The sequence below is a fragment of the Bos grunniens genome, chromosome 19 (assembly GCF_055505025.1).
Source record: "Bos grunniens cultivar Pamir isolate PY7600 chromosome 19, Bosgru_T2T1.0, whole genome shotgun sequence".
In the NCBI taxonomy this organism is placed as follows: domain Eukaryota; kingdom Metazoa; phylum Chordata; class Mammalia; order Artiodactyla; family Bovidae; genus Bos; species Bos grunniens.
Genome location: NC_141183.1, coordinates 26004769 through 26028947, shown reverse-complemented (window position 1 = coordinate 26028947; position 24179 = coordinate 26004769). Strand labels below are relative to the sequence as shown.

The following is a 24179-nucleotide window of genomic DNA, read 5'->3' as shown; positions in this document are numbered from 1 at the left end:
AAATTTGGGAGACAGAGCGACATGGGGAGACCAAGTTTCAGTGAACAAGGCCCCTAAGTGCAGCACTTTCAAAGCACCATCTTTTAGGATTTGAAATAGCTCAACTGGAATTCCATCACCTCCACTAGCTTTGTTTGTAGTGATGCTTCCTAAGGCCCACTTGACTTCACACTCCCAAGGTGTCTGACGCTAGGTGAGTGATTACACCATCGTGGTTATCTGGGTCATGAAGATCTTTTTTGTACAGTTCTTCTGTGTGTTCTTGCCACCTCTTCTTAATATCTTCTGCTTCTGTTAGGTCCATACCCATTTCTGTCCTTTATTGTGCCCATCTTTGCATGAAATGTTCCTTTGGTATCTCTAATTTTCTTGAAGAGATCTCTAGTCTTTCCCATTCTATTGTTTTTCTCTATTTCTTTGCATTGTTCACTTAAGAAGGCTTTCTTATCTCTCCTTGCTATTCTTTAGAACTGTGCATTCAGATGGGTGTATCTTTTCTTTTCTCCTTTGCCTTTCACTTCTCATCTTTTCTTAGCTATTTGTAAGGCCTCCTCAGACAACCATTTTGCCTTTTTGCATTTCTTTTTTCTTGGAGATGGTTTTGATCACTGCCTCCTGTACAGTGTTGTGAAACTCCATCCACAGTTCTTCAGGCACCTGTGAGATCTAATCCCTTGAATCTGCCACTTCCACTGCATAATTGTAAGGGGTTTGATTTAGGTCGTATCTGAACGGTCTAGTGGTTTTCCCTACTTTCTTCTACTGAAGTCTGAATTTTGTAATAAGGAGTTCATGATCTGAGCTACATCTTCAATTCTGTTAGCCTTTGCCCTGGTTCATTTTGTACTCCAAGGCCAAACCTGCCTGTTACTCTAGATATCTGTTGACTTTGCCTGTTATCCAGGTATCCTACTTTCAAATTCCAGTCCCCTATGATGAAAAGGACATTTTTGGGGGGTGTTAATTCTAGAAGGCCTTGTAGGTCTTCATAGAACTGTTTAACTTCAGCTTCTTCAGCATTAGTGGTTGGGGCATAGACTTGGATTGCTGTGATATTGAATGGTTTGCCTTGGAAACAAACAGAGATCATTCTCTCATTTTTGAGATGGCAACCAAGTACTACATTTCTCTTTTGTTGACTATGAAGGCTACTCCATTTCTTCTAAGGGATTCTTGCCCACGGTAGTAGATATAATGGTCATCTGAATTATTTTCACCCATTCCTGTCCATTTTAGTTCACTGATTGCTAAAATGTCGATGTTCACTCTTGCTATCTCCTGTTTGACCATGTCCAGTTTACCTTGATTCATGGACCTAACCTTCCAGGTTCCTATGCAATACTGTTCTTTATAGCAATTGGACTTTACTTTCACCACTAGTTATATCCACAATTGGGACTGTTTCTGCTTTGGCTCAGCCTCTTCATTCCTTCTGGAGCTATTTCTCTGCTCTCTTCCAGTAGCATATTGGACACCTACCAACCTAGGGGGTTCATCTTTCAGTGTCATACCTTTTTGCCTTTTCATACTGTTCATGGGGTTCTCAAGGCACAAATGCTAAAATGGCTTACCTTTCCCTTCTCCAGTGGACCACATTTTGTCAGAGCTGTCCACCATGACCCATCCATCTTGGGTGACCCTGCACGGCATGGCTCATAGTTTCACTGAGTTAGGCAAGGCTGTGATCCGTGTGATCAGTTTGGTTAGTCTTCTGGTGAGATAGCCAAATTTCTAGGTTGAATACCTGCTAGTTACCCCTTGATGGTGTCAGCTTTGCCTGAAGACTTTCTTCTGTCATGACCACCAGGCAAGTACAGCAGTTCCAGGCATAAATTCCAACAACACCCAGAGTGAGAACGTTTATTTATCCTTTCGATCCCAGGGTCGGGAAGATCCCTCGGAGGAGGAAATGGCAACCTGCTCAGGCCTGGAGAACTTCATGAACAGAGGAGCCTGGTTGGCTACAGTCCACAGGGTCCCAAAAAAACCACCTGCCAATGCAGGGGGACACATTTTCCATCCCTGATCCGGGAAAATCCCACATGCCTTGGAGCAACTAAGCCCCTGTGCCGCAACTACTGAGCCCACGCGCCTAGAGCCTGCGCTTCACAAGAGAAACCACAATGAAAAGCCCGTGCGCTGCAACTAGAGAGCCTATCCCCTGCCCTCCACAACCAGAGAAAGCCCACGTGCAGCCACGAAGACCCAGCACAGCCAAAATAAATAAGTTTTTTTTAAAAATTAAAAAAAATCACAACAAATGAAAAAGAAAAAAATGATTAGGTCATATCAGTCAAGCCAGTTTTTTTTTGGAAATACTAAAGTCACATCAAATTTCCTGGTAGCCAGGGTACAAAGTAATTGACAATCAATGTGCTGGATTTATTATCAAAAGGGCAAAGCAGATCAACTGAATGGGGTCAAACTTCCTGACACTGAACTAAAAAATAAAATATGTAACAACTTTATCTCGGAGTTGATGATGTCTCAATATGTTCAGAGCAAACACAATGACAATTTTCAGATGGTTTTCTTGTCAAGGACATAACACAACCTTCAGTCAAGGATATAGGACAACCCAGTGATATTGACTATTTGAGGGACTAAGGTAATACAGTTGAAATGGAGGCTTCAGGGATCCACTTAAACATGGAAATCATCAAGATTACCCGGAAGAAAGATTAGACTACTTAAGTATTTATGAGAACATGAAAAAGCCAAAATTTAAAAGGTGAAAGAGACAGAAATAGGTAATTAACAGAAGAAGAAATACAAATGGCCAGTAAATATATGGAACACATTCAGCTTCAACATTAGTCACGGAAATGAAACTTGAAGAAAACAACAAGGCAGGCTCCCCTGGTGGTGCAGTAGATAAGAATCTGCCGACCAACACAGGGAACAGAAGGTCCATCCCTGGTCTGGGAAGATTCCACGTGCTGCGGGGCAACTGAACCTGTGAGCCGCAACTGCTGAACCTGTCTGAACCTGTAGGCCACAACTACGCAACAAGAGAAGCCACCCGTGCATTGCAACAAAGAGTAGTCTGCACTAGCTGTAACTAGAGAAAATCCCACACAAAGCAACAAAGTCCCAGCACAGCCCTAAATAAATTAATTAATTAATTAAAAAAAAAGAGGACTTCCCTGATGGTCCAGTGGTTAAGAATCTGCACAGGATATGGGTTCAATCCCTAGTCAGGGAACTAAGAACCCATGCTGTGGGGTAATTAAACTCGAAAGCAGCAACTACTGAGCAGGCACATTATGGAGATGGTGAGTCAAATGAATAAATAAAAACCAGCACCTTTTCCTTGAAGTTTTAAAATTTGATAATAACGAGTGTTGATTAGGTAGAGGGTATATATATAAACAGGGCGTCTCAGGTAGCGCTAGTGGTAGAGAACCCGCTTGCCAATGCATGAGACTTAAGAGACATGGGTTCCATCCCCGGGCTGGGAAGTTCCCCCGAAGGACGGCACGGCAACCCACTCCAGTATTCTTGCCTAGAGAATCCTATGGACAGAGGTGCCTAGCGGGCTACAGTCCATAGGGTCGCAAAGAGTCAGACATGACTGAAGTGACTTAGCCCGCAAGCATATATATAAATAAGGCACTACATTTACCGACTCTTCATGAAAGTGTCAATTAATGTAGGTCCTCTTGAAGGCAATCTGGCCATATTTACTAAAAGCAGAAATCAGCATATCCTGTGGTCGAGCAATTCAGATGTTATAGGTAGGGGGAGAAACCTGCAGTTGTCAACAATAGGACATGCATATAAGGAGATTTGTTTCAGCACTGTCTGAAATGAACATCCTTATACACATCTTAATAAATGAAGGAAAGAATGTAAGTGCAATGTAATATTATAAATTATGAAATTGTAATCATAAAAATTTTATAAAAATCAGAGTCTCTTTCAATAGGGGAATGGCTTAATAAAATTCAATGCATTCTTACTCATAGCTGTATAGCAATTAAAAAGAACAAACTAGATGTATAGATAACTCTTAAAAACATATCAGTGTCTCCTGGTGCTTCTCACCTCCTCTTTTGTGAAGCAGCAACAGGAGACTCAGAGCTGACCCACAAAAATCCAAAGGAAGGAGTCAAAACTGAGAACTGGCAATCACAGGGTTTGAAGGCAGCGGGCCATTTGAGATGAAGAGGCACACACCACTCAGCAAGCCAGTGGAAGTTTACGTGACCGGCAGGGTTTGCCCACGAGGCAGATCAGACTCTCATTTGATGGGCAGCCAATCAATGAGAAAGACACACACAGCTGGACATAGAGGCTGGAGATGCCACTGAAGCGTCCCAGTAGCAGACAGGGGCTGTCCACTAGAAAGGAAACCTGCTGCTTTGTTCCTCCAGATCAAGGAGCCATCGCAGAAATCAGAAAAACTCCAATTTGGTTCTACCACCTCCTGATCACTACAGTATTGTTTTCTTTATTCTTTCATTTTCCCCTTCCCCATTCCTGGTGTGTGTGCACATGCTTATTTATTTATTTGTTTGCTTGTTTGTTTATTGTTGAAATGAGGGGATTGTGGGATCTTAGTTCCCCTACCAGAGATGGCACCTAGGCCACTTTAGTGGAAATATGAAGCCCTAACCACTGGACCACCCAAGGAATTCCCACGTGTTCAATTTTTTTAAAACTAAATAGCCAATAGTATGTTTTGATCAACATCAAATGGAGGTGGGATGGGGGAATACTGGTTATGTGAAAATATCCCTTTCTCCATTAGCAGCAGGCTCACTCAGCTCTTGTCTTTATATTCAGTAAGTTATTTTGCTTTCAATGTTTAACACAACAAGATAAAAGTCGTTGCATACTTTGATCTATTGGAGAATTTTATTTTTTAATTTCATTGATTTGGCTGCGTCAGGTCTTAGTTTATCATGCAGGATCTTTGTTGGGGCGCATGGACATGGACTCTCTAGTTGCGGTGCACAGGCTCAGCAGTTATGGCAAGCAAGCTTAGCTTCTCTGCAGCATGTAGGATCTTAGTCCCTCACCAGGGATTAAACTCATGTCCCCTGCATTGCAAGGTGGATTCTTAACTGCTGGATCAGCAGGGAAGTCCCTCTATTGGAGAATTTTAATGTTTTTCATTTATCATCGTAAAACCAAGGATAATTTTATAATTCTTTTATACATAGCTGTTACAGGTAGAGCAATCTGTATTTAAGGAAGGATGAATTACTAGAAAAGAAATGAATCTTGGATAGTTTTCCACCAAGTCAAACCTCTTGTTGTTTGTTTTTATTTATTTATGGCTGTGCTGGGTCTTTGCTGCATTATGGTGCCTGGGCTTAGTTGCCCTGTGGCATGTGGAAGCTACCTAGACCAGGGATCGAATGCACGCCCCCTGCACTGGCAGACAGATTTTTAACCACTGGATCATCAGGGAAGTCAAAAAATCTTATCTTTTAAATAAACTTCCTGTTTCAAATGGAAAAAAACTCATTGAAGGAAAAAGCAAATTTCAGAGTGATTTGTTCCTATGGTACTAATTACATTAAAAATATACAACTAGGCCCTAGACCTGTAACTGATGAAGTCCGGGCACCTAGAGCCTGTGCTCTGCAACAAGAGAAGCCACTGCAGTGAGAAGCCTGCCCACCGCAACCAAGAGTAGCCCCCACTCACTGCTACTAGCAAATCTGGAAAACTCAGCAGTGGCCACAGGACTGGAAAAGGTCAGTTTTCATTCCAATCCAAAGGCAATGCCAAAGCAAGTTCAAACTACAGCACAATTGCACTCATCTCACACGTTGGCAGAGTAATGCTCAAACTTCTCCAAGCCAGGCTTCAACAGTACGTAAACAGAGAACTTCCAGATGTTCAAGCTGGATTTAGAAAAGGCAGAGGAACCAGAGATCAAATTGTCAACATCCGCTGGATCACAGAAAAAGCAAGGGAGTTCCAGAAAAACATCTACTTCTGCTTTATTAACTATGCCAAAGCCTTTGACTGTGTGGATCACAACAAACTGGAAAATTCTTCAGGAGATGGGAATATTAGACCACCTTACTTGCCTCCTGAGAAATCTGTATGCAGGTCAAGCAGCAATAGCTAGAACCGGACATGGAATGGACTGGTTCCAAATTGGGAAAGGAATATGTCAAGGATGTATATTGTCACCCTGATTATTCAATTTATATGCAGAGTACATCATGAGAAACACTGGTCTGGAAGCACAAGCTGGAATCAAGATTTCTGGGAGAAATACCAATAACCTCAGATATGCAGATGACACCACCCTTATGGCAGAAAGTGAAGAACTAAAGAGCCTCTTGATGAAAGTGAAAGAGGAGAGTGAAAAAGTTGGCTTACAACTCTACATGCAAGAAATGAAGATCATGGCATGTGGTCCCATCATTTCATGGCAAATAGATGGGGAAACAATGGAAACAATGACAGACTTTCTTTTCTTGGGCTCCAAAATCACTGCAGATAGTGACTGCAGCCATGAAATTAAAAGATGCTTGCTCCTTGGAAGAAAAGTTATGACCAACCTAGACAGCATATTAAAAAGCAGAGACATTACTTTGCTGACAAAGGTCCATATAGTCAAAGCTATGGTTTTTCCAGTAGTCATGTATGCATGTTAAGAGTTGGACCATGAAGAAAGCTGAGTACCGAAGATTGATGCTTTTGAACTGTGGTGTTGGAGAAGACTCTTGAGAGTCCCTTGAACTGCTAGATCTAACCAATCCATCCTAAAGGAAATCAGTCCTGAATATTCATTGGAAGGACTGATGCTGAAGCTGAAACTCCAATACTTTGGCCACCTGATGCGAAGAACTGACTCATTGGAAAAGACCTTAATGCTGGGAAAGATTGAAGGCAGGAGGAGAAGGGGATGACAGAGGATAAGATAGTTGGATGGCATCAGTGACTCAATGGACATGAGTTTGAGTAAGCTCTGGGAGCTGGTGATGGACAGGGAGGCCTGGCATGCTGCAGTCCATGTGGTTGCAGAGTCAGACAGGACTGAGCAACTGAACTGAAATGAACTGAACTGCAACTAGAGAAAGCCCGCACAAAGCAACAAAGATCCAGTGCAACTAAAAATAAAAAAATATATATATACATAAAACGCCAGTAGTATACATTTATATAGGTATGCACACACATAAGTATGTGATTATGTGTGCTTATCTAATGATATAAAAATTATATGGAATAACATCTTTTCTATTACCCAGCTCCCCCACAACACCCCCAGAAAAGTCTCTACTTGCTGTTACCAAAGAGCTGTAGAGTCCCCTATTCCCCTCGGTGTGCTGGGACAGAAAGTCTTTGGGGAACCTGATCTTGGCCAGATAAGTTTGTACTTGCTGAGCTGAGAGAGACAAATGAAACTCAGAGGAAGAGAGTGTGTGAAACAGAGAATGTGGAAGCAATGTTTGTTAATTGGTGTGTTTTGCTACGAACAGGGCTAGGAGGATCTGGGTAGGCCCTTAGAGTGTCTTTGTCCAGGCTCCCGGCCTGAGAGTTGGCTGGTCCCACTCAGCTGATATCTACTGGAATGCAGTACCCAAATTCTGATAGCTTGGCTTACGCCTGTATTGATACATTAAAAACCCAGGGCTGAGTCCTATCCATCCCACAAGTTCCAGACCTGCCTCATTCCAGCAAGAAGCCACTGGACTGTCAGCAGTGTGGAAAGGAACAGTGAGACAGCAAATGGAGTTTGTGCATCTGAGAGTAGTTTATCCAGAGTGTGATTACAACTGAGGTTGGGGAGGGGGGAGGAGGGGGGGTGGGGAATCCCTCAGACTGGAGGCGGAAACGAGCCCTTGAAGGACTTGGGTGAGGAGGACACCGTTGGCCTCAAGCAGGATCTTTCTTTCTGAGGGGACTGAATGGCAGAAAACTTTTCCCAGAGTTGAGACTCTTGCTGCCGCTGCTGCTACTGCTGCTAAGTCGCTTCAGTCGTGTCCGACTCTGTGCGACCCCATAGATGGCAGCCCACCAGGCTCCCCCATCCTTGGGGTTCTCCAGGCAAGAACACTGGAGTGGGCTGCCATTTCCTTCTCCAATGCATGAAAGTGAAAAGCGAAAGTGAAGTTGCTCAGTCGTGTCCAAGTTGGGCCTCTTGGATACCCCTAAATTGGTAGCCAGCACACCGGCCACTGAATGCGGGTGCCTCAGTGACGTGGCCCAGCCCACTGTCCGTCAGGAAGCTTGGAAACTGTGTGTGAAAAGGGCTTGGGAGGCAAAATCACTTGCCCACCACAAAGGGACAGCGAGCCATGGATATTCATGTGTAACAGTGGTGTGGGAGAGCCAGCCGGCACCCACACAGTGCAGTCAACTGTTGAATTTTCAGGAATTTTGCAAGCCAGCTTTTAAACGCAGTCATTAACAAAAATTAAATTATGGGACACAGCTGAAAAGCAGTCAAAACTCACCACTTCCTAATTATTTTACTACATCTTCCTATTATCTCTACTCTGGAGGTTATTTTCCTCTATTGTATCTGAATGGTGGAGATATTTTATAACTGGAATCCAGTGATGTCTTGTCCATGGCTTGAAATCAGCCACAGTGTGACTACTGAACCACAGAAATAAGCAAATGCTACAAGCTACTATCAAAAGCCCACTGTTAAACACCATCACTGTTCATCCTCCTCCCTTCAACATATATAAACATGTCTCCGCACACACACAATCACAGAAACACCCCGTCCTCGTTTAAACACAAATGTAACACACTGTACAAACCCTCTGCATCTTGCTTTTTTGACTAAATAAATGAGGGGAGCTCTTTCCCCTTTCTTATTTAATGCCTGATGCTTCCTCCTCCAAATTACTTTTCTTCCCTCAAGGAATGAGCCACATCCAGAGCTCAGTCTAGAGTCACACATCACCCCTTGCCTCTTATTCATTCCTTCCTTGACTTGCCCAGCCTTGTGCTAAACCCAGGACAAAGATATCAGTAAAGTCCCTTTCTGGGAAGGGTGAGAACCCAGAGCCAAACTCCAATAACTAGAACACAAGGTTATCGGTTCAGTAGAAGAGGGCAGGCCAGCTTGAATGTCACCTTCTTCCTGAATGTTCTTTTTTTAATTCTCAGACCTCCCTCCTAAACCCTACCACATCCCTCCCTCTGACTACTATTATCATTGAGCTGGGGATGGAACTCTTGAGTTCCATGCAATTTGCTGAAAACACTCCCCAGGCCACAGACTGCCCATGTGCACTCAATGCTGGGTTCCATGCACCCCAATAATGGTGGTGCAGGGAGGCTATAACTCAGAGAGTAGCCACTTGACCCCAGGGGAGAACACACTCTATCCTCCTCTATAATCCTATAAGCTCAGTGAGAGATGTTTTTTAGACCAGACTGACCTTTGTGCCTGACTCAGTGCATTGCCCTGTACTGAGTCTCCCCATCCAGCTACTTCCTTACTGGCCTTAGACCCAGTTCATGTCAGTTATCATTATCGGGCCATTTTTGTTCATACCTGGATTGCCAGGTATAATCCCAAGAGAGCTGGGCATTTCAAACAGGTGAAGGAGGGGAAGGTGAAAACATAGCCAGTCCTTGACCATTCCTGTTTGAAATCTGTCCCTTCTGTGACTCCTTCTGCCCAGATTCCTGCAGACGAGCCCACACTCCCAACTAGTACCTCCTCTTATCCCTTCCTGTTCCCGTGTTTACCGGCTCCAATCTCTTCAAAGCTCCCTTCCTGCTCTCCCTTCCCCAACTATGCCCTGTGCACACCTGGGGCCCTCTCCTGAGGGCTCTGTGACTTCTCTCTCTCTCTGCAGCCCTGTGCCGTCCCAGAGATGGAGCCGTCTTACGTGTTTCCCCTCCCACCATCCGCGAACAGATGCCTGATAGCCCTGCTCTGTGCCAGGAGCTAACAGTCCCTGAGCACAGGGACCTCACAGACAGTGACAGAGACCAGGAGGCAAATAGCAGGCTTTCCCGGCAGGAGGCAGGCAGAGGGTATTACGGGGGCCCAGGGCCAGGGTACACATTCTGCATGTGCCACAGCTTACCATGTCATAGGTTTATTTACATCTTTTTCTTATCTCCTTTCTTATCTCCTTTTTATATATATCTCCTTTATAATTTCACTGAGGTTGTTCAGGCTTTTCATGGATCACCTTCAGTCAGTTCAGTTCAGTCGCTCAGTCGTGTCGGACTCTTTGCGACCCCATGAATCCCAGCACGCCAGGCCTCCCTGTCCATCACCAACTCCCGGAGTTCACTCAGACTCAGGTCCATCGAGTCAGTGATGCCATCCAGCCATCTCATCCTCTTGTCCCCTTCTCCTCCTGCCCCCAATCCCTCCCAGCATCAGAGTCTTTTCCAAAGAGTCAGCTCTTTGCATGAGGTGGCCAAAGTACTGGAGTTTCAGCTTTAGCATCATTCCTTCCAAAGAACACCCAGGGCTGATCTCCTTCAGAATGGACTGGTTGGATCTCCTTGCAGTCCAAGGGACTCTCAAGAGTCTTCTCCAACACCACAGTTCAAAAGCATCAATTCTTCGGCGCTAAATGTCAACCTGAGGTGCTATCACCATTCCACCCCGTACCTATGGCCCCCACAGAGGAAGTTAAACTGCTTGCCCAAGGTCGCCGATCTGAGACACGGAGGACGCAGCCGGTCCTTGGCAGCATGTTAACCACTGAGCCCCACGCTCCCCGCACAGCCGTGGGGGCCCAGGGCTCAAACCCGAGCAGGATCCCCTGCACACTGCGCTGGCTTCCTGACCGCCAACACTCCCTTCTGCTGCTCTTCTGTCTTCCGGGGAGTCTTCCGTTTGTATGGAGTCTGGGGTAGCGGCTCATTCTCGAAATCAAACCTGCAAGGGCGAGAGTCCCCTTTTCCCTTCCTTAATTCAAGACTTAGGCTCAGTTAACTGAGCAGTAAAGCCTGGGGTCATCAAAGCGGCACATACAACTGTCACAGCAGTAGAAAATGCTTAGCTTCTTCCCAGCACCTCAACTGATGTCCCTGCCTTCCCTTTACCTTCCCTCCAGCTTATCCTCCACAGAAAAGCCACAGTGGTATTTTACATATGAAAGTATCGCATAGAATGGGCTGCTGGTGGTAAAGAACCTACCAACACAGGAGATGTAAGAGACACAGGTTCAATCCCTGGGTCCGGAAGATTCCCTGGAGGAGGGCATGGCAACCCACTCCAGTATTCTTGCCTGGAGAATCCCATGGACAGTGGAGCCTAGCAGGCTACAGTCCACGGGGTCGCAAAGAGTCGGACACGACTGAAGCAACTTAGCATGCACCTGTCTCATAGAATAAGTCGCCAATTTTAAAAACTGTTCAAGGATTTCCCTCGTGGTACAGTGGTTATGAATCCACCTGCCAATGTAGGGGACACGGGTTGGATCTCTGGTCCGGGAAGATTCCACACGTAGCAGTGCAACTAACCCTGTACACAACTACTGAGCCTGTGAGTTGCAACTACTGAAGCCCGTGTGCTCTGGAGCCCGCGCTCCGCAACAAGAAGGCACTGCAAGGAGAAGTCAGAGCAACTAATAGAACCTGCTCACTGAAGACAGAGAATGCCTACACGCAGCAAGAGGACCGAGTGCAGCCAAAATAAATTACAAACAAATCAAGAAAAACTGTTCAGTGCTTTGCATTACCCAGAAAGCAAAATGCACCTGCTGGCTTACCATGGCTGTCACCAATGGCCTCTCTGGGCTCATGCCTCAAGCCTCCCCTTGACACGCTAGGCCACAACGGTCCTGGCCTGCTTTCCTGTCATGCAGCCATCAGGAAAGGCCTGTTTTCCTGTCATGTAACCCACTCTGGCTTTGGACATTGTTAATTCTTCCTTCTGGACTGCTCTTTCATGGGGGATCGTGATAGACAATAAGTAACCTTCTTTCATTGTCCCATTAAACTTTATGCCATCGACCATGATATTTTAATTTACCTCCCATAGCACTGGTAACAATCTACTATTTAGGTTACTTATGTGTTTTGTTTCTTTTTGGATAAACTGCATGGCATGTAGGATGTGGTCTTAGTTCCCAAACCAGGGGTCACACATATGCCCCCTAAAGTGGAAGCGTGGAGTTTTAATCACTGGATCATCAAGGAAGTCCCTCTTACTGTATCCTGTACTGCCCATGAGGAACTATAAGAATGATAATGTTAATAATAAACCAAGCAAAACAGTAGGTAACATTTTCGCAGTGCTTCTATACGTCAGGCCCTGTATGAGTTGCTAGCTCTTCGCATGTCTTCTTACAAATAACCTATTACAGTAATAAACTCTGTTATTACTGTAATAAACTGTTATTACTGTAATAAACTGTTAGTTTTTCATATGAAGATACGGAAGTCTGTGACGTTAAGCAACTTGCCATCCAGCCTGTTCCAGAATTCAAGTCCTTAAATGGTATTCCTTATTACAGTACGCTTTCCACTGTAACTCATAAATGATTCCTAGGTGAAAAAAGAGAAACCCTGCCCAGCCATTCTGTGCTCCCCTGGGTCTTGATTTCCCAACCTGGTCATCCTACCACCTATGGATAAGGGAAAGTACCAACATCTTTCCTACAGATTCCCTCTTAACATAAGCCAGCCAGAATCCATTTCTCCTGTTTTCAACCAACAATCCTGGTCAACACATCCCCAAAGTTTAACTGTGGGCTTCGCACACAGCAGAGGGACAGTACATTCTCAACATATAAATGAATCAGATCGTGCAACGTGGTGAGACTAAAGGCTCTGGTGGCCCGCGTGCACGGAGGCTGTGCCAGCAACATTGCACTGATGTTTCAGTCTTTTCCTTCCTTTGCTCTTTCTTTATTATGAAATGTTTGAGACATGTCAAGTGTCTTGGGGTTTTTTTGGTTTGTGTGCTTGTTATTGGCCTCACAACATAGCTTGTAGCCTCTTCATTCCCCAACCAAGGATCAAACCCAGGCCCCAGCAATGAAAGTGCCGAGTACTAACCACTAGACTGCCAGGGAATTTCCAAGTTTTATAAATCTTCACTGAAGGACTATTTCCCCAGTTCTCTTTACTTGGCTTATTCTTAGGAGTTCTTTCCAGGGACCCTGCAAGAGTGGGAATGCCTTTCTTCTCTCCGTGGCCCTACACCCTCAGGAGAGAGCAGGAAGAGCTTCCACACCACCTCAGGGCCCAAGAACCCCCAGGGTCTGCATTACCTCCTCTGAAAGTGTTCAAATTCAGCTTGTCTCCTCATTTTCACCGCAGGGAGGTCAGTCTGGTCATAGGCATTTTCAAAGTTATATCTTTCCTGATGTATCCAGGCTTCACATTTGCACTGGTTTTTCGGGAAGAGCCTAAAACAAGATGAAGACTAAGATCACAGACTGGGTGGGCTGGGGGGTGGGGCAGGCACTTGAAGTCTAACCCACCGTGCGGTTCCCCCGAGACTCTCCTATCTCACAACCACCATCCAGGTTGGGTTGAGACTCTAGAATCCCAGCAGTAGCCACTCCCAAAGACACAGCGAGGGGAAGGGATAAGAAGGCCCCCTCTCAAAACCAACTTATAGTGACCAAAGCAGACATGTGGCAGGAGGATGGATAGGAACTTGGGATTAACATACACACACTACTGTATATAAAACAGATAACCAACAAAGACCTACTGTATAGCACAGGGAAATCTACACAGTATTCTGTAATAACCCACATGGGTAAAGAATCTGAAAAAGAATGAATATATGTACATGTATAACTGAATCACTTTGCTGTACACCTGAAACCAACACATCATTGTAGGTCATTATACTCCAATAAATTGTTTTAAATAATAAAAAATAAATTTTGTAGTAAAAAAAAAAACCTCTGTCTTAAATCATTTCCTGCACCAAACTTCTACTTAAGATCCCGCAAGCCACATTATTGTTCTCTGATCAGGGATTGAACCCAGACTCAGCAGTGAAAGCTCCAAGTCCTAACCACTGGGCTGCCAGGGAATTCCTTAAACTTCTTTATGTTTTTTTTTTTAAATAATTTTCATGTATTTATTTTTGGTTGTTGCTGGGTCTTCATTGCTGTGCAGGCTTTCTCTAGTTGCGGCGAACGGGAGGTACTCTCTAGTTGCGGTGCAGGGGCTTCTCATTGCGGTGGCTTCTCTTGTTGCAGAGCACAGGCTCTAGGCACATGGGCTCATTAGTTGTGGCTCACAGGCTCTAGAGCACTGGCTCAGTAATTGTGGCACAGGCTTAGTTGCTCAGCGGTATGTGGGATCTTCCTAGAATCAGAGATCAAACCCTTGTCTCCTGCATTGGCAAGCGGATTCTTTACCACTAAGCCACCAGGGAAGCCCTCTCCAAACTTCTTTAAACTTGAGAGTTCACAGTGGCATCTCAGTCCCACCCACCTGAAGAGGAGGCCGAAGGGACAGAAAGGCAACGTCTTTCCCGTAGTTTGGGTTAAACGGGCCCTTCAAAATCACAAGGGGACTTTGCTGGGTGTTGTAGGGAACAGAGTCTGTGCCCTGCAGACCGAGATCTTTTCTGGTCCTGTAGTTTGGAATCACATTCACAATCAGCACAGGTGCAGGAAGGTAGGGAACTGGCTGTAAGGTGGGCACAATAGGACACTCAGCCACAGGAGGAGGGAGGGAGAGGTCAGACCAAGGGGGAATAACTGGCTGTCTCACCAGATTCCATCATGGGTAAAGAGGGTCTTGATATGTTCCTCAGGGAGAAGCTTCAACATTCCGGCAGCCAGACTAGGCTGAAGGAGTGGTGCTTTGTAGCTGCTGAATTCTGAATACAGGTACACACTTCTGAACATAAATAACACAATGCCCAGGGCCAAGAATAAGACGGACATCTTGAGGATCCACAGATATCTAGAGCTGTTAGGACACAAAAGAGCAAATGCTGTGTAAATCTTTTTTCCTTGATTACATGAAACATAAAAGGACCTGATTGTATAATATAGATGGGAACAGTAACTGGAGGGAAAAGGTCAATTAAACCTATATCTTCTACTACTTACCATGACTGATTTCTGATAAGCAAAAGAGAAAAGAATTAAGTTGCAACAGACACTCAGAAAGATCACATATAAAAGAATGTCCGAAAGCCCAAGGAGGGAGACTGGAAGAGTAAGGCTTGCAGTATTAATGTCAACATAGTTGAATTTGAGGCAAAAAAAAAAAAAAAAAAATTAAATGGGGCCAAAAGGATCACTTACTGTGATCACATGAGTGATCTACAAAACAGATGTAGATCATGTAATGGTCATGAACTGTAGCCACTAGATATTAGCATTATTTAAGCAAAGAATGGCAGAATATAGGAGGAGAAAGATTACAAATCCAAAGGTGGTCATGGATTCTAACATTCTCATGTCTAACACACTAACATCTCATTCCCTAACAAATCAAGTCTCAGAAATATATAAAGCAAGAAAGCAACTAATTTTTTTTTTAATCTATGTATTTTGTTTATTTTGGGTTGCACTAGGTCTTCATTGCTGCGGGAAGGCTTTCTCTAGTTGCGGCGAGTCTTCACTGCAGTGTGTGAGTTTCTCATTGTGGTGGCTTGTCTTGTTTCAGGGCATGGGCTCTAGAGCTAAGGCTCAGTAGTTGCGGGTCCTAGACTCTAAACAGCACAGACTCAACAGTTGTGGTGCACGGGCTTAGTCGCTCTGTGGCATGTGGAATCTTCCCGGACCAGGGGTTGAAACCACATTCCCTGCACTGGCAGGCAGATTCCTATCCACTGTACCACCAGGGAAGTCTGCAGCTAAATTTTAGATCTCGTATTCTGTTAAAGAGCTTTTAGGACATTTACAAAAGTTGGCCACTTGTTTGAACACAAAGAAAACCATAATAAAGTAGAAATCATTCAGATTATACACTCCACACACTGACAAGTGCAATCAAAATGTAACTGATAGGGGCTTCCCTGGTGGCTCAGCGGTAAAGAATCTGCCTGCTAATGTAGGAGACATCGGTTGGATCCCTGGTCAGGGAAGATTCCACATGCTGTGGAGCAATTAAGCCCGTGCACCACAACTAGTGAGTCTGCGTTCTAGAATCCAAGAGCCACAACTACGGAAGCCCGCGTGCCCTAGGGCCTTTGCTCTGCAACAAGAGAAGCCACCACAATGGGAAGCCCAGGCACTGCAAGGAACGGTAGCCCCTGCTCACTGCTACTAGAGAAAAGTCCGCGAAGCGAAGAAGACTCAGCACAGCCAAATAGAAATAAATAAACAATTTAAATATAACCTATAATAATAGTAAGCCCCTCTTTCACAACATGGAAAAAAAATTTTTTTAAGCTTTCCAAAGCAACAATTTGAGTCAAGGACAACATCAGAACAAAAATATAAAGATAATGAAGATACTACATACAAAACTATGGAATGCACTAAAATTATGCTGAGTGGAAATTTTGAATTTAAATACAAATGTCTGATCACAAGACATAAAATTAATAAATTAAACAATCAAATAAGTTTGAAAATGGATAACAAAATGAATCTAAGAAAAGTAGAAATAAGAACCTAATAACAATGCCAATGGAAAGTGGTAAATTAGAAAACATCTAAAATGGAATAATTATTAAATCCAAGCACGGAGGAGACAACTTTTGAGATATCTGCCTACTTAATAACCTCCCTGCTCTAAGACTCTTTGCCTGCCTGACCCACAGAGGTCACACCTATGAGCTAGTTGTATCACATGATTCTCCCCTGACCATTGGCTGATTGGACCAAAGGGGAACACCTCTAAGGTGGGCCAATCAGCCAGAATTTCTTTCCCAGGAATTGGTTAAGCAGAGATCAGCTAAATCTGGCCCCCTGAACTGAGAATAGAGGAAAGGAGAGAAGGAAGAGAAGATAGAATAAGGTAAGAAGAAGCCTAAATCTTGAATACCTAGATGAAAGAGATGATCTAAACAGATCCATTAAAGAGAAAAAAAAAAAAAAAAAAACAGGGAAGTTGTCAAAGGCCTCAACAAAATCTGAAATCCCTATTTCATAAGTAAACAATTTCATGCCAATTTACAAAAACCAGTTTTACAGTGATGCAAGTATAAGTACTGAAGAATAATGCTGTAAGTATGCTGAACAAATATTAGCAAATAGAGTATAATGGTATCTTAAATGAAAGATTCATCACTAATGAAGTTCTTCTAGGAGAACAAGGATGACTCAATCCTATAGTGTGGCTGAACCACTCCGACTTTATCCTAGGCCCATAATTCTACCTCTTTTCTTTCTTTCTTTTTTTTTTTTAAAGAATAACAGTGTCATTAAGTTCATTACACAATTTTCAACCTAACAGAAAGAAACAAATCAGGAACAACAGAGGGATGTGGGTTAGGTCTTTTTGAGGGTTTGGTTCTTTTCCTTCTGCTAGCAGGAAATGAAACGGTGTGTCATTGAATAAAACAAAACAAAATGAGGAGAAAAAAATTCTCTGGGTAAATGACTTTCCTTGTATTCCATATTATGTTTTCTCCTTAAACTGTTACCTGCTCCCCTTTCTGCAAGACTGAGCTTTAGCCTACTCACAAGAAACATGCCTAAGCCCGGGGAGTTTCCTATCAAGTTTTCCCCTGGCCCTCATCTGACATGAAAACTGGAAGACTGCCTTTTGCTGATGTGAATGGTTAATGGTCATGAGAGCCTCCCCCCACCACACACACAAAGGGAGTGAAAAACATCCACTTCCCATTGATAAGGATGTGATTCTCCCTAGTAGTCAGATTTTATTTTCAGCTTTGGTCCTTTAAATCTGTACCCTTTTCTGCCGCTTTGAATGCCTCTGGATCATCTGCCAGCTCCTGCCCATGTGTAAGTCACCCACAACAAACTTCAGAATTGCTCTTCATGCAGTTGCCTGTTTTGTTTTGGGTTTCAAAGTTCCTTCTCAGTTAGTAGGATATTATTCAATATCTCTGCCTTCCAAGAATTATACAGTTTATTGATAAATTTCACCACGTGGAAATTCAGGTCAGGAGAACACCCAATATGATTATATTGACAGATGATTTTAAAATCATTTAACACAATTATCCATTCTTTTTTAAAATTTTATTTACTTTTTAATTGAAGGATAATTGATAAGTGATCAGAATTTTGTTGGTTTCTGCCAAACGTCAACATGAATCAGCCAATGCAGGGGACTCAGTTTGATCCCTGGTCGGGGAATTAAGATCCCACATAGTGCTGGGCAACTCAGCCCAGGCACCACAACTACTGAGCCTGCACGACACAACTAGAGGAAGCCCACACGCTGCAACAAAGACCCAGCACAGTCAAAAGGAAAAAAAGAAAAAGAAACTAAAAATATAGCTACCATACGATCCAGCAATCCCACTCCTGGGCATTTATCTACACAAAGCTCTAACTCAAAAATATATATGCACCATGTTCACAGTAGCATTATTTACAATAGCCAAGACGTGGAAGCAACCTAACTGTCCATGAATGGATAAAGGTCTGGTACACCTTTATACAATGGAATATTACTCAGCCACGAAAAGAAAATAAGGCCATTTGCAGCAAATTGGATGGACCTAGAGATTATCGTACTAAGCAAAGTCAAAAAGAGAAAGACACATACCGTATTATATCACTTATATGTATAATCTAAAATACAACACAAATGAACATATCTACAAAACAGAAACAGGCATAGAGAGCAGACGTGGTTGCCACGGGAGGGGGGGTGAGAGAGGGAAGAACTGCGAGTTTGGGATTAGCAGATATACACCATTAGAATGGATAAACAAGGTCCTGCCCTATAGCACTGGGAACTATATTCCATATCTTGTGACAAACCATAGTGGAAAAAATAGGAAAAAGTATATATATATAAATATGTATAACTGAATCACGTTGCTGCATGGTAGAAACTGACACATAGTAAATCAACCATGCTCCCATAAACTTTTTTAAAAAGGGAAGAACCTGGAAGAAATGATACCACACTAATAATTATGAGCACCTCTAACATCTGGATCTTGGTTTACATACAGCATTCCCCTCTAAAGAAAAAGCAAAGCCCCTTGCAGAAATGGCTGATTCTGGCTTTGGGTAAGGAAAATTCAAAGCAAGTCTAGAATATCCTGTGATGCCAGAAGGGAAGGAGGCTATCTAAGAAGACCACAGTTATATCCATGAAAGAGGAGCCAGTTTAAAGGGTCTTCTACCAGCCATATTTGAGATAGTTGATGCATCAACAAGAACAATGACTATAATTAACTATAACATATTAAATAAAATAAAACCCATAAAGTTAATGATACTCCAAGGGAAAAATGCAAGGGGTGATCAGGGTACTTAAAAAAAAACTTTTTAATTATAGAAAAAAATCCCAAGTACATACAAAAAAAGAACGATAAAATGAATTTTATTATACCCATTACCTACCTTCTACTCCTGGACAAAATGGATTTATCTGTTTCTTCACCTATTTCCTCACTTCTCAAATCATTTTGAAGAAAATATTGACATCATATCATTTCATCAGTAAATATTCTATCTTTGAAGGGTAATGTGGCAGTTTTGTACTCAGATGAACTAAGCTGGAATTCCCTTCCCTGTGTAATGCCAGGTTAGGGATGGCCACAGAGAAATTTGCATGAGATTCAGAGGCAGTGCAGATGCTGGCAAGTTCCATCCACCTGGTCCTCTTTCCCTCAGTTCTGTGTCCAGCCCTCCTTCCCAACAACTGGTCCTGCTGACCAACTACCTCAGGTTCACTATAAGAACTTTCTCTGAGAACTCACAGTAGTGGTAAACATGAGGAACAAGCAATCTTTCATATACTTCTCCAGCAACTCTCTTTGTGGCTGTACTCCAGAAAACAGATATTTCTGAATTCTTCCCAGTTCCAGCTCATTCACCTGTGACGATATGATTGGTGACTTTTCTCTAATTTTTTTTTTTTGAAACTCGTCCCAAAATTGTATTAATTCCTCATAATAAATTTCTTGCTGTGCAATTCTCATTGAAGTTCTGCTTCTTTGCTTAAAGCTTGGGGGATTCAGATAAAGGTTCTTACACACACAGAGACACCCAATACCATTATCAGCTAAAAATCTAACAATCAGTCTTTACTACCATCAAAGGTGCACAGAGTTCCCTTCTGTCTTTTTTTATTTTTTTGTACAGACTGAAATAAGTCAGAAAGAGAAAAACAAATATTGTATATTAAGGCATATATATGGAACCTGGAAAAATGATACTGATGAACTTATTTGCAGGGCAGGAAGAGACTCAGAGATAGAAAACAGACTTGTGGACACAGAGTGGAAGAAGAGGGTGGGACCAACTGAGAGAGTGGCATTTGACATATACAGACAACCATGCATAAAATAAATAGCTAGTGGGAAGCTGCTGTATAGCACAGGGAGCTCAGCCTGGTGCTCTGTGACAACCTAGAGGGGTGTAGTGGGGTGGGGTGGGGTGGGAGGCAGGCTGAAGAAGGAGGGGATATATGTATACATAGAGCTGATTCATGTGGCTGTACACAGAAAGCGACACAACAGTGTACATCGATTATACTCCAATTAAAAATAGAATCAAAGCAGAATCTAAATAAGATCCATACATTGGTTGATATGTTTCATCAGTTCCTTTTAATATATACATTCCTCTGTATCTCCTCCTAGCAACATACTTGTTTAAGGAACCATGTTGTTTATCCTACATAATTTGGATTTTCCACGTCTGGACTGTGCTGATTTCAGCGCCCACCGCCCGCCCCGCCCCGGGCCATGTTCCTTTTTTCCCTGAAATTTCTATAAATCTGTAGTTAGATCAACAGGCTTGATCAGATCCAGGTTTGATTTCCGAGAAAATCCCCTCATAGGTGATGGTGTGTGCCCGTCCATAAGAGAGGATGGCGGAATATTAGTAGGCATTTGATGACTGCCCAGATAACTGGTTCTGAGTATTCTGGGGCTCAGGATCTCTATTCTTTTTAAAAAAAAATTGTTTTTGATGTGGACCATTTTTAAAGCTTTTATTGAATTTCTTACAATATTTCTTCTGCTTTAATGTTTTGGGTTTTTAAGCCATGAAGCATGTGGGATCTTAAAGCCTCCACCAGGGATCACACGCCCCGCACTGAAATGCGAAATTTTAACCACTGGACTGTCAGGAAAGTCCCTGGACCTCTTTATAATCTTAAAAATTACTGAGGACTCCCAAAGAGCTTTTGTTTTTGTGGGTTATATCTGTCAATGTTTACCATTTTGGAAATTAAATTTGAGGAGTTTTTAAAAGTATGTATTAATTTAGAAATAACATAATAAGCCCATTAAAAGCTAACACAAATAACATATTTTTATGAAAAATAATTACATTTTTCCAAACAAAAAATAGTGAGAAAAATGGCTCCATTTTATATTTTTGCCTATCTCTGTAATATTTAGCTTAATGGATAAAATGAATCCTCATATTGTTTCTGCATTTTATCTGTTACATTATCTGGTTGAAACATGTGAGGAAAATACAGCCCCATACAGATATATATGTGGAACAAAGACAATTGTGGATATTCATCTTTGATACCATGCCAAAAATCAAGTAGTAGTAGTGTAAAGGTTAGCAGCAACATGGAATCTGAAACGATATCAATGAACCTTTTTCATTGGTATCATTTGGACTTTGAATGGATCTTTTACCTACACTTGATTTTATAACACCATGCAAGATAGACTGACTGCCTGATGAACTATGGAATGAGGTTCGTGACATTGTACAGGAGACAGGGATCAAGACCATCCCCATGGAAAAGAAATGCAAAAAAGCAAAATGGCTGTCTGGGGAGGCCTTACAAATAGCTGTGAAAAGAAGAGAAGCGAAAAGCAAAGGAGAAAAGGGAAGATATAAACATCTGAATGCAGAGTTCCAAAGAATAGCAAAAAGAGATGAGAGCCTTCTTTAGCAATCGATGCAAAGAAATAGAGGAAAACAACAGAATGGGAAAGACTAGAGATCTCTTCAAGAAAATCAGAGATACCAAAGGAACATTTCATGCAAAGATGGGCTCGATAAAGGACAGAAATGGTATGGACCTGACAGAAGCAGAAGATATTAAGAAGAGGTGGCAAGAATACACAGAAGAACTGTACAAAAAAGATCTTCACGACCCAGATAATCATGATGGTGTGATCACTGACCTAGAGCCAGACATCCTAGAATGTGAAGTCAAGTGGGCCTTGGAAAGCATCACTACGAACAAAGCTAGTGAAGGTGATAGAATTCCAGTTGAGCTATTCCAAATTCTGAAAGATGATGCTGTGAAAGTGCTGCACTCAATATGCCAGCAAATTTGGAAAACTCAGCAGTGGCCACAGGACTGGAAAAGGTCAGTTTTCATTCCAATCCCATAGAAAGGCAATGCCAAAGAATGCTCAAACTACTGCACAATTGCATTCATCTCACATGCTAGTAAAGTGATGCTCAAAATTCTCCAAGCCAGGCTTCAGCAATATGTGAACTGTGAACTTCCTGATGTTTTAGAAAAAGCAGAGGAACCAGAGATCAAATTGCCAACATCTGCTGGATCATGGAAAAGCAAATGAGTTCCAGAAAAACCACTATTTCTGCTTTATTGACTATGCCAAAGCCTTTGACTGTGTGGATCACAATAAACTGTGGAAAATTCTGAAAGAGATGGGAATACCAGACCACCTGATCTGCCTCTTGAGAAATCTGTATGCAGGTCAGGAAGCAACAGTTAGAACTGGACATGGAACAACAGACTGGTTCCAAATAGGAAAAGGAGTATGTCAAGGCTGTATATGTATATGTATATGTCACCCTGTTTATTTAACTTCTATGCAGAGTCCATCATGAGAAACGCCCGACTGGAAGACACACAAGCTGGAATCAAGATTGCCGGGAGAAATATCAGTAACCTCAGATATGCAGATGACACCACGCTTATGGCAGAAAGTGAAGAGGAACTAAAAAGCCTCTTGATGAAAGTGAAAGTGGAGAGTGAAAAAGTTGGCTTAAAGCTCAACATTCAGAAAACAAAGATCATGGCATCCGGTCCCATCACTTCATGGGAAATAGATGGGGAAACAGTGGAAACAGTGTCAGATTTTATTTTTCTGGGCTCCAAAATCACTGCAGATGGTGACTGCAGCCATGAAATTAAAAGACGCTTACTCCTTGGAAGGAAAGTTATAACCAACCTAGATAGCATATTCAAAAGCAGAGACATTATTTTGCCAACAAAGGTCCGTCTAGTCAAGGCTATGGTTTTTCCAGTGGTCATGTATGGATGTGAGAGTTGGACTGTGAAGAAGGCTGAGTGCCGAAGAATTGATGGTTTTGAACTGTGGTGTTGGAGAAGACTCTTGAGAGTCCCTTGGACTGCAAGGAGATCCAACCAGTCCATTCTGAAGGAGATCAGCCCTGGGTGTTCTTTGAAGGAATGATGCTAAAGCTGAAACTCCAGTACTTTGGCCACCTCATGCGAAGAGTTGACTCATTGGAAAAGACTCTGATGTTGGAGGGATTGGGGGCAGGAGGAGAAGGGGACGACAGAGGATGAGATGGCTGGATGGCATCACTGACTTGATGCACGTGAGTCTGAGTGAACTCCGGGAGTTGGTGATGGACAGGGAGGCCTGGCGTGCTGCGATTCATGGGGTCACAGAGTCGGACACGACTGAGCGACTGAACTGAACTGATCTGATCTGATCATTCCTATGGAAAATATTGGTTCACTGAGCTATGCTGCATTTTTAATGCAATACAGAGAATTCATTCATTAATATCGACACCAGTCTCATCAGAAAGGTCTCTAAATAATAAGACTTTCAAACTCATTGCAGTAGAAATAAGTCTTACAAAGTTCTAATTTTTGGAAAGCTTGAATTTTGTGATTGATAACAAGTACTACCAGGTGTTTTCTTCAAATGGACAAGATCACTTGGTTGTTTTTAAAAGAGATATCTACCAAAAACAGAAGTCTGAATAACCAGCTTATTCTTCATTTTTATTCATTCTTTAAACAAAAAAATATTTCAATTAAAAAGCAGCTAGTTCAACTTGATGACATAAAGCAAGATCCTCTATGATCCACCTCCTAGAGTAATGAAAGTAAAAACAAAAATAAACAAGTGGGACCTAATTAAACTTAAAAGCTTTTGCATAGCAAAGGAAACTATAAACAAGGTGAAGACAACTCTTAGAATGGGAGAA

The 24179-nt window shown here is 42.6% G+C and overlaps 1 protein-coding gene across 5 annotated transcripts in view; it reads right to left on the bottom strand.

The window, feature by feature from the left end:
- Nucleotides 1-24179, bottom strand: part of B4GALNT2 (beta-1,4-N-acetyl-galactosaminyltransferase 2 (SID blood group)) — a 75837-nt gene that overhangs the window by 25738 nt on the left and 25920 nt on the right. For 4 of the 5 annotated variants that reach the window (XM_086358085.1, XM_086358086.1, XM_086358084.1 and 1 more), the window contains exons 2-3: nt 14647-14847; nt 13179-13316 (exon numbers count right to left, since the gene is read on the bottom strand). The exons of the other annotated variant lie outside the window; for it this stretch is intronic. In XM_086358085.1, coding sequence (XP_086214211.1) covers nt 13179-13316; nt 14647-14822 — 314 coding nt within the window. In that variant the 5' untranslated portion in view covers nt 14823-14847. The remainder of the gene's footprint in view (nt 1-13178; nt 13317-14646; nt 14848-24179) is intronic. 5 annotated transcript variants of the gene reach the window in all.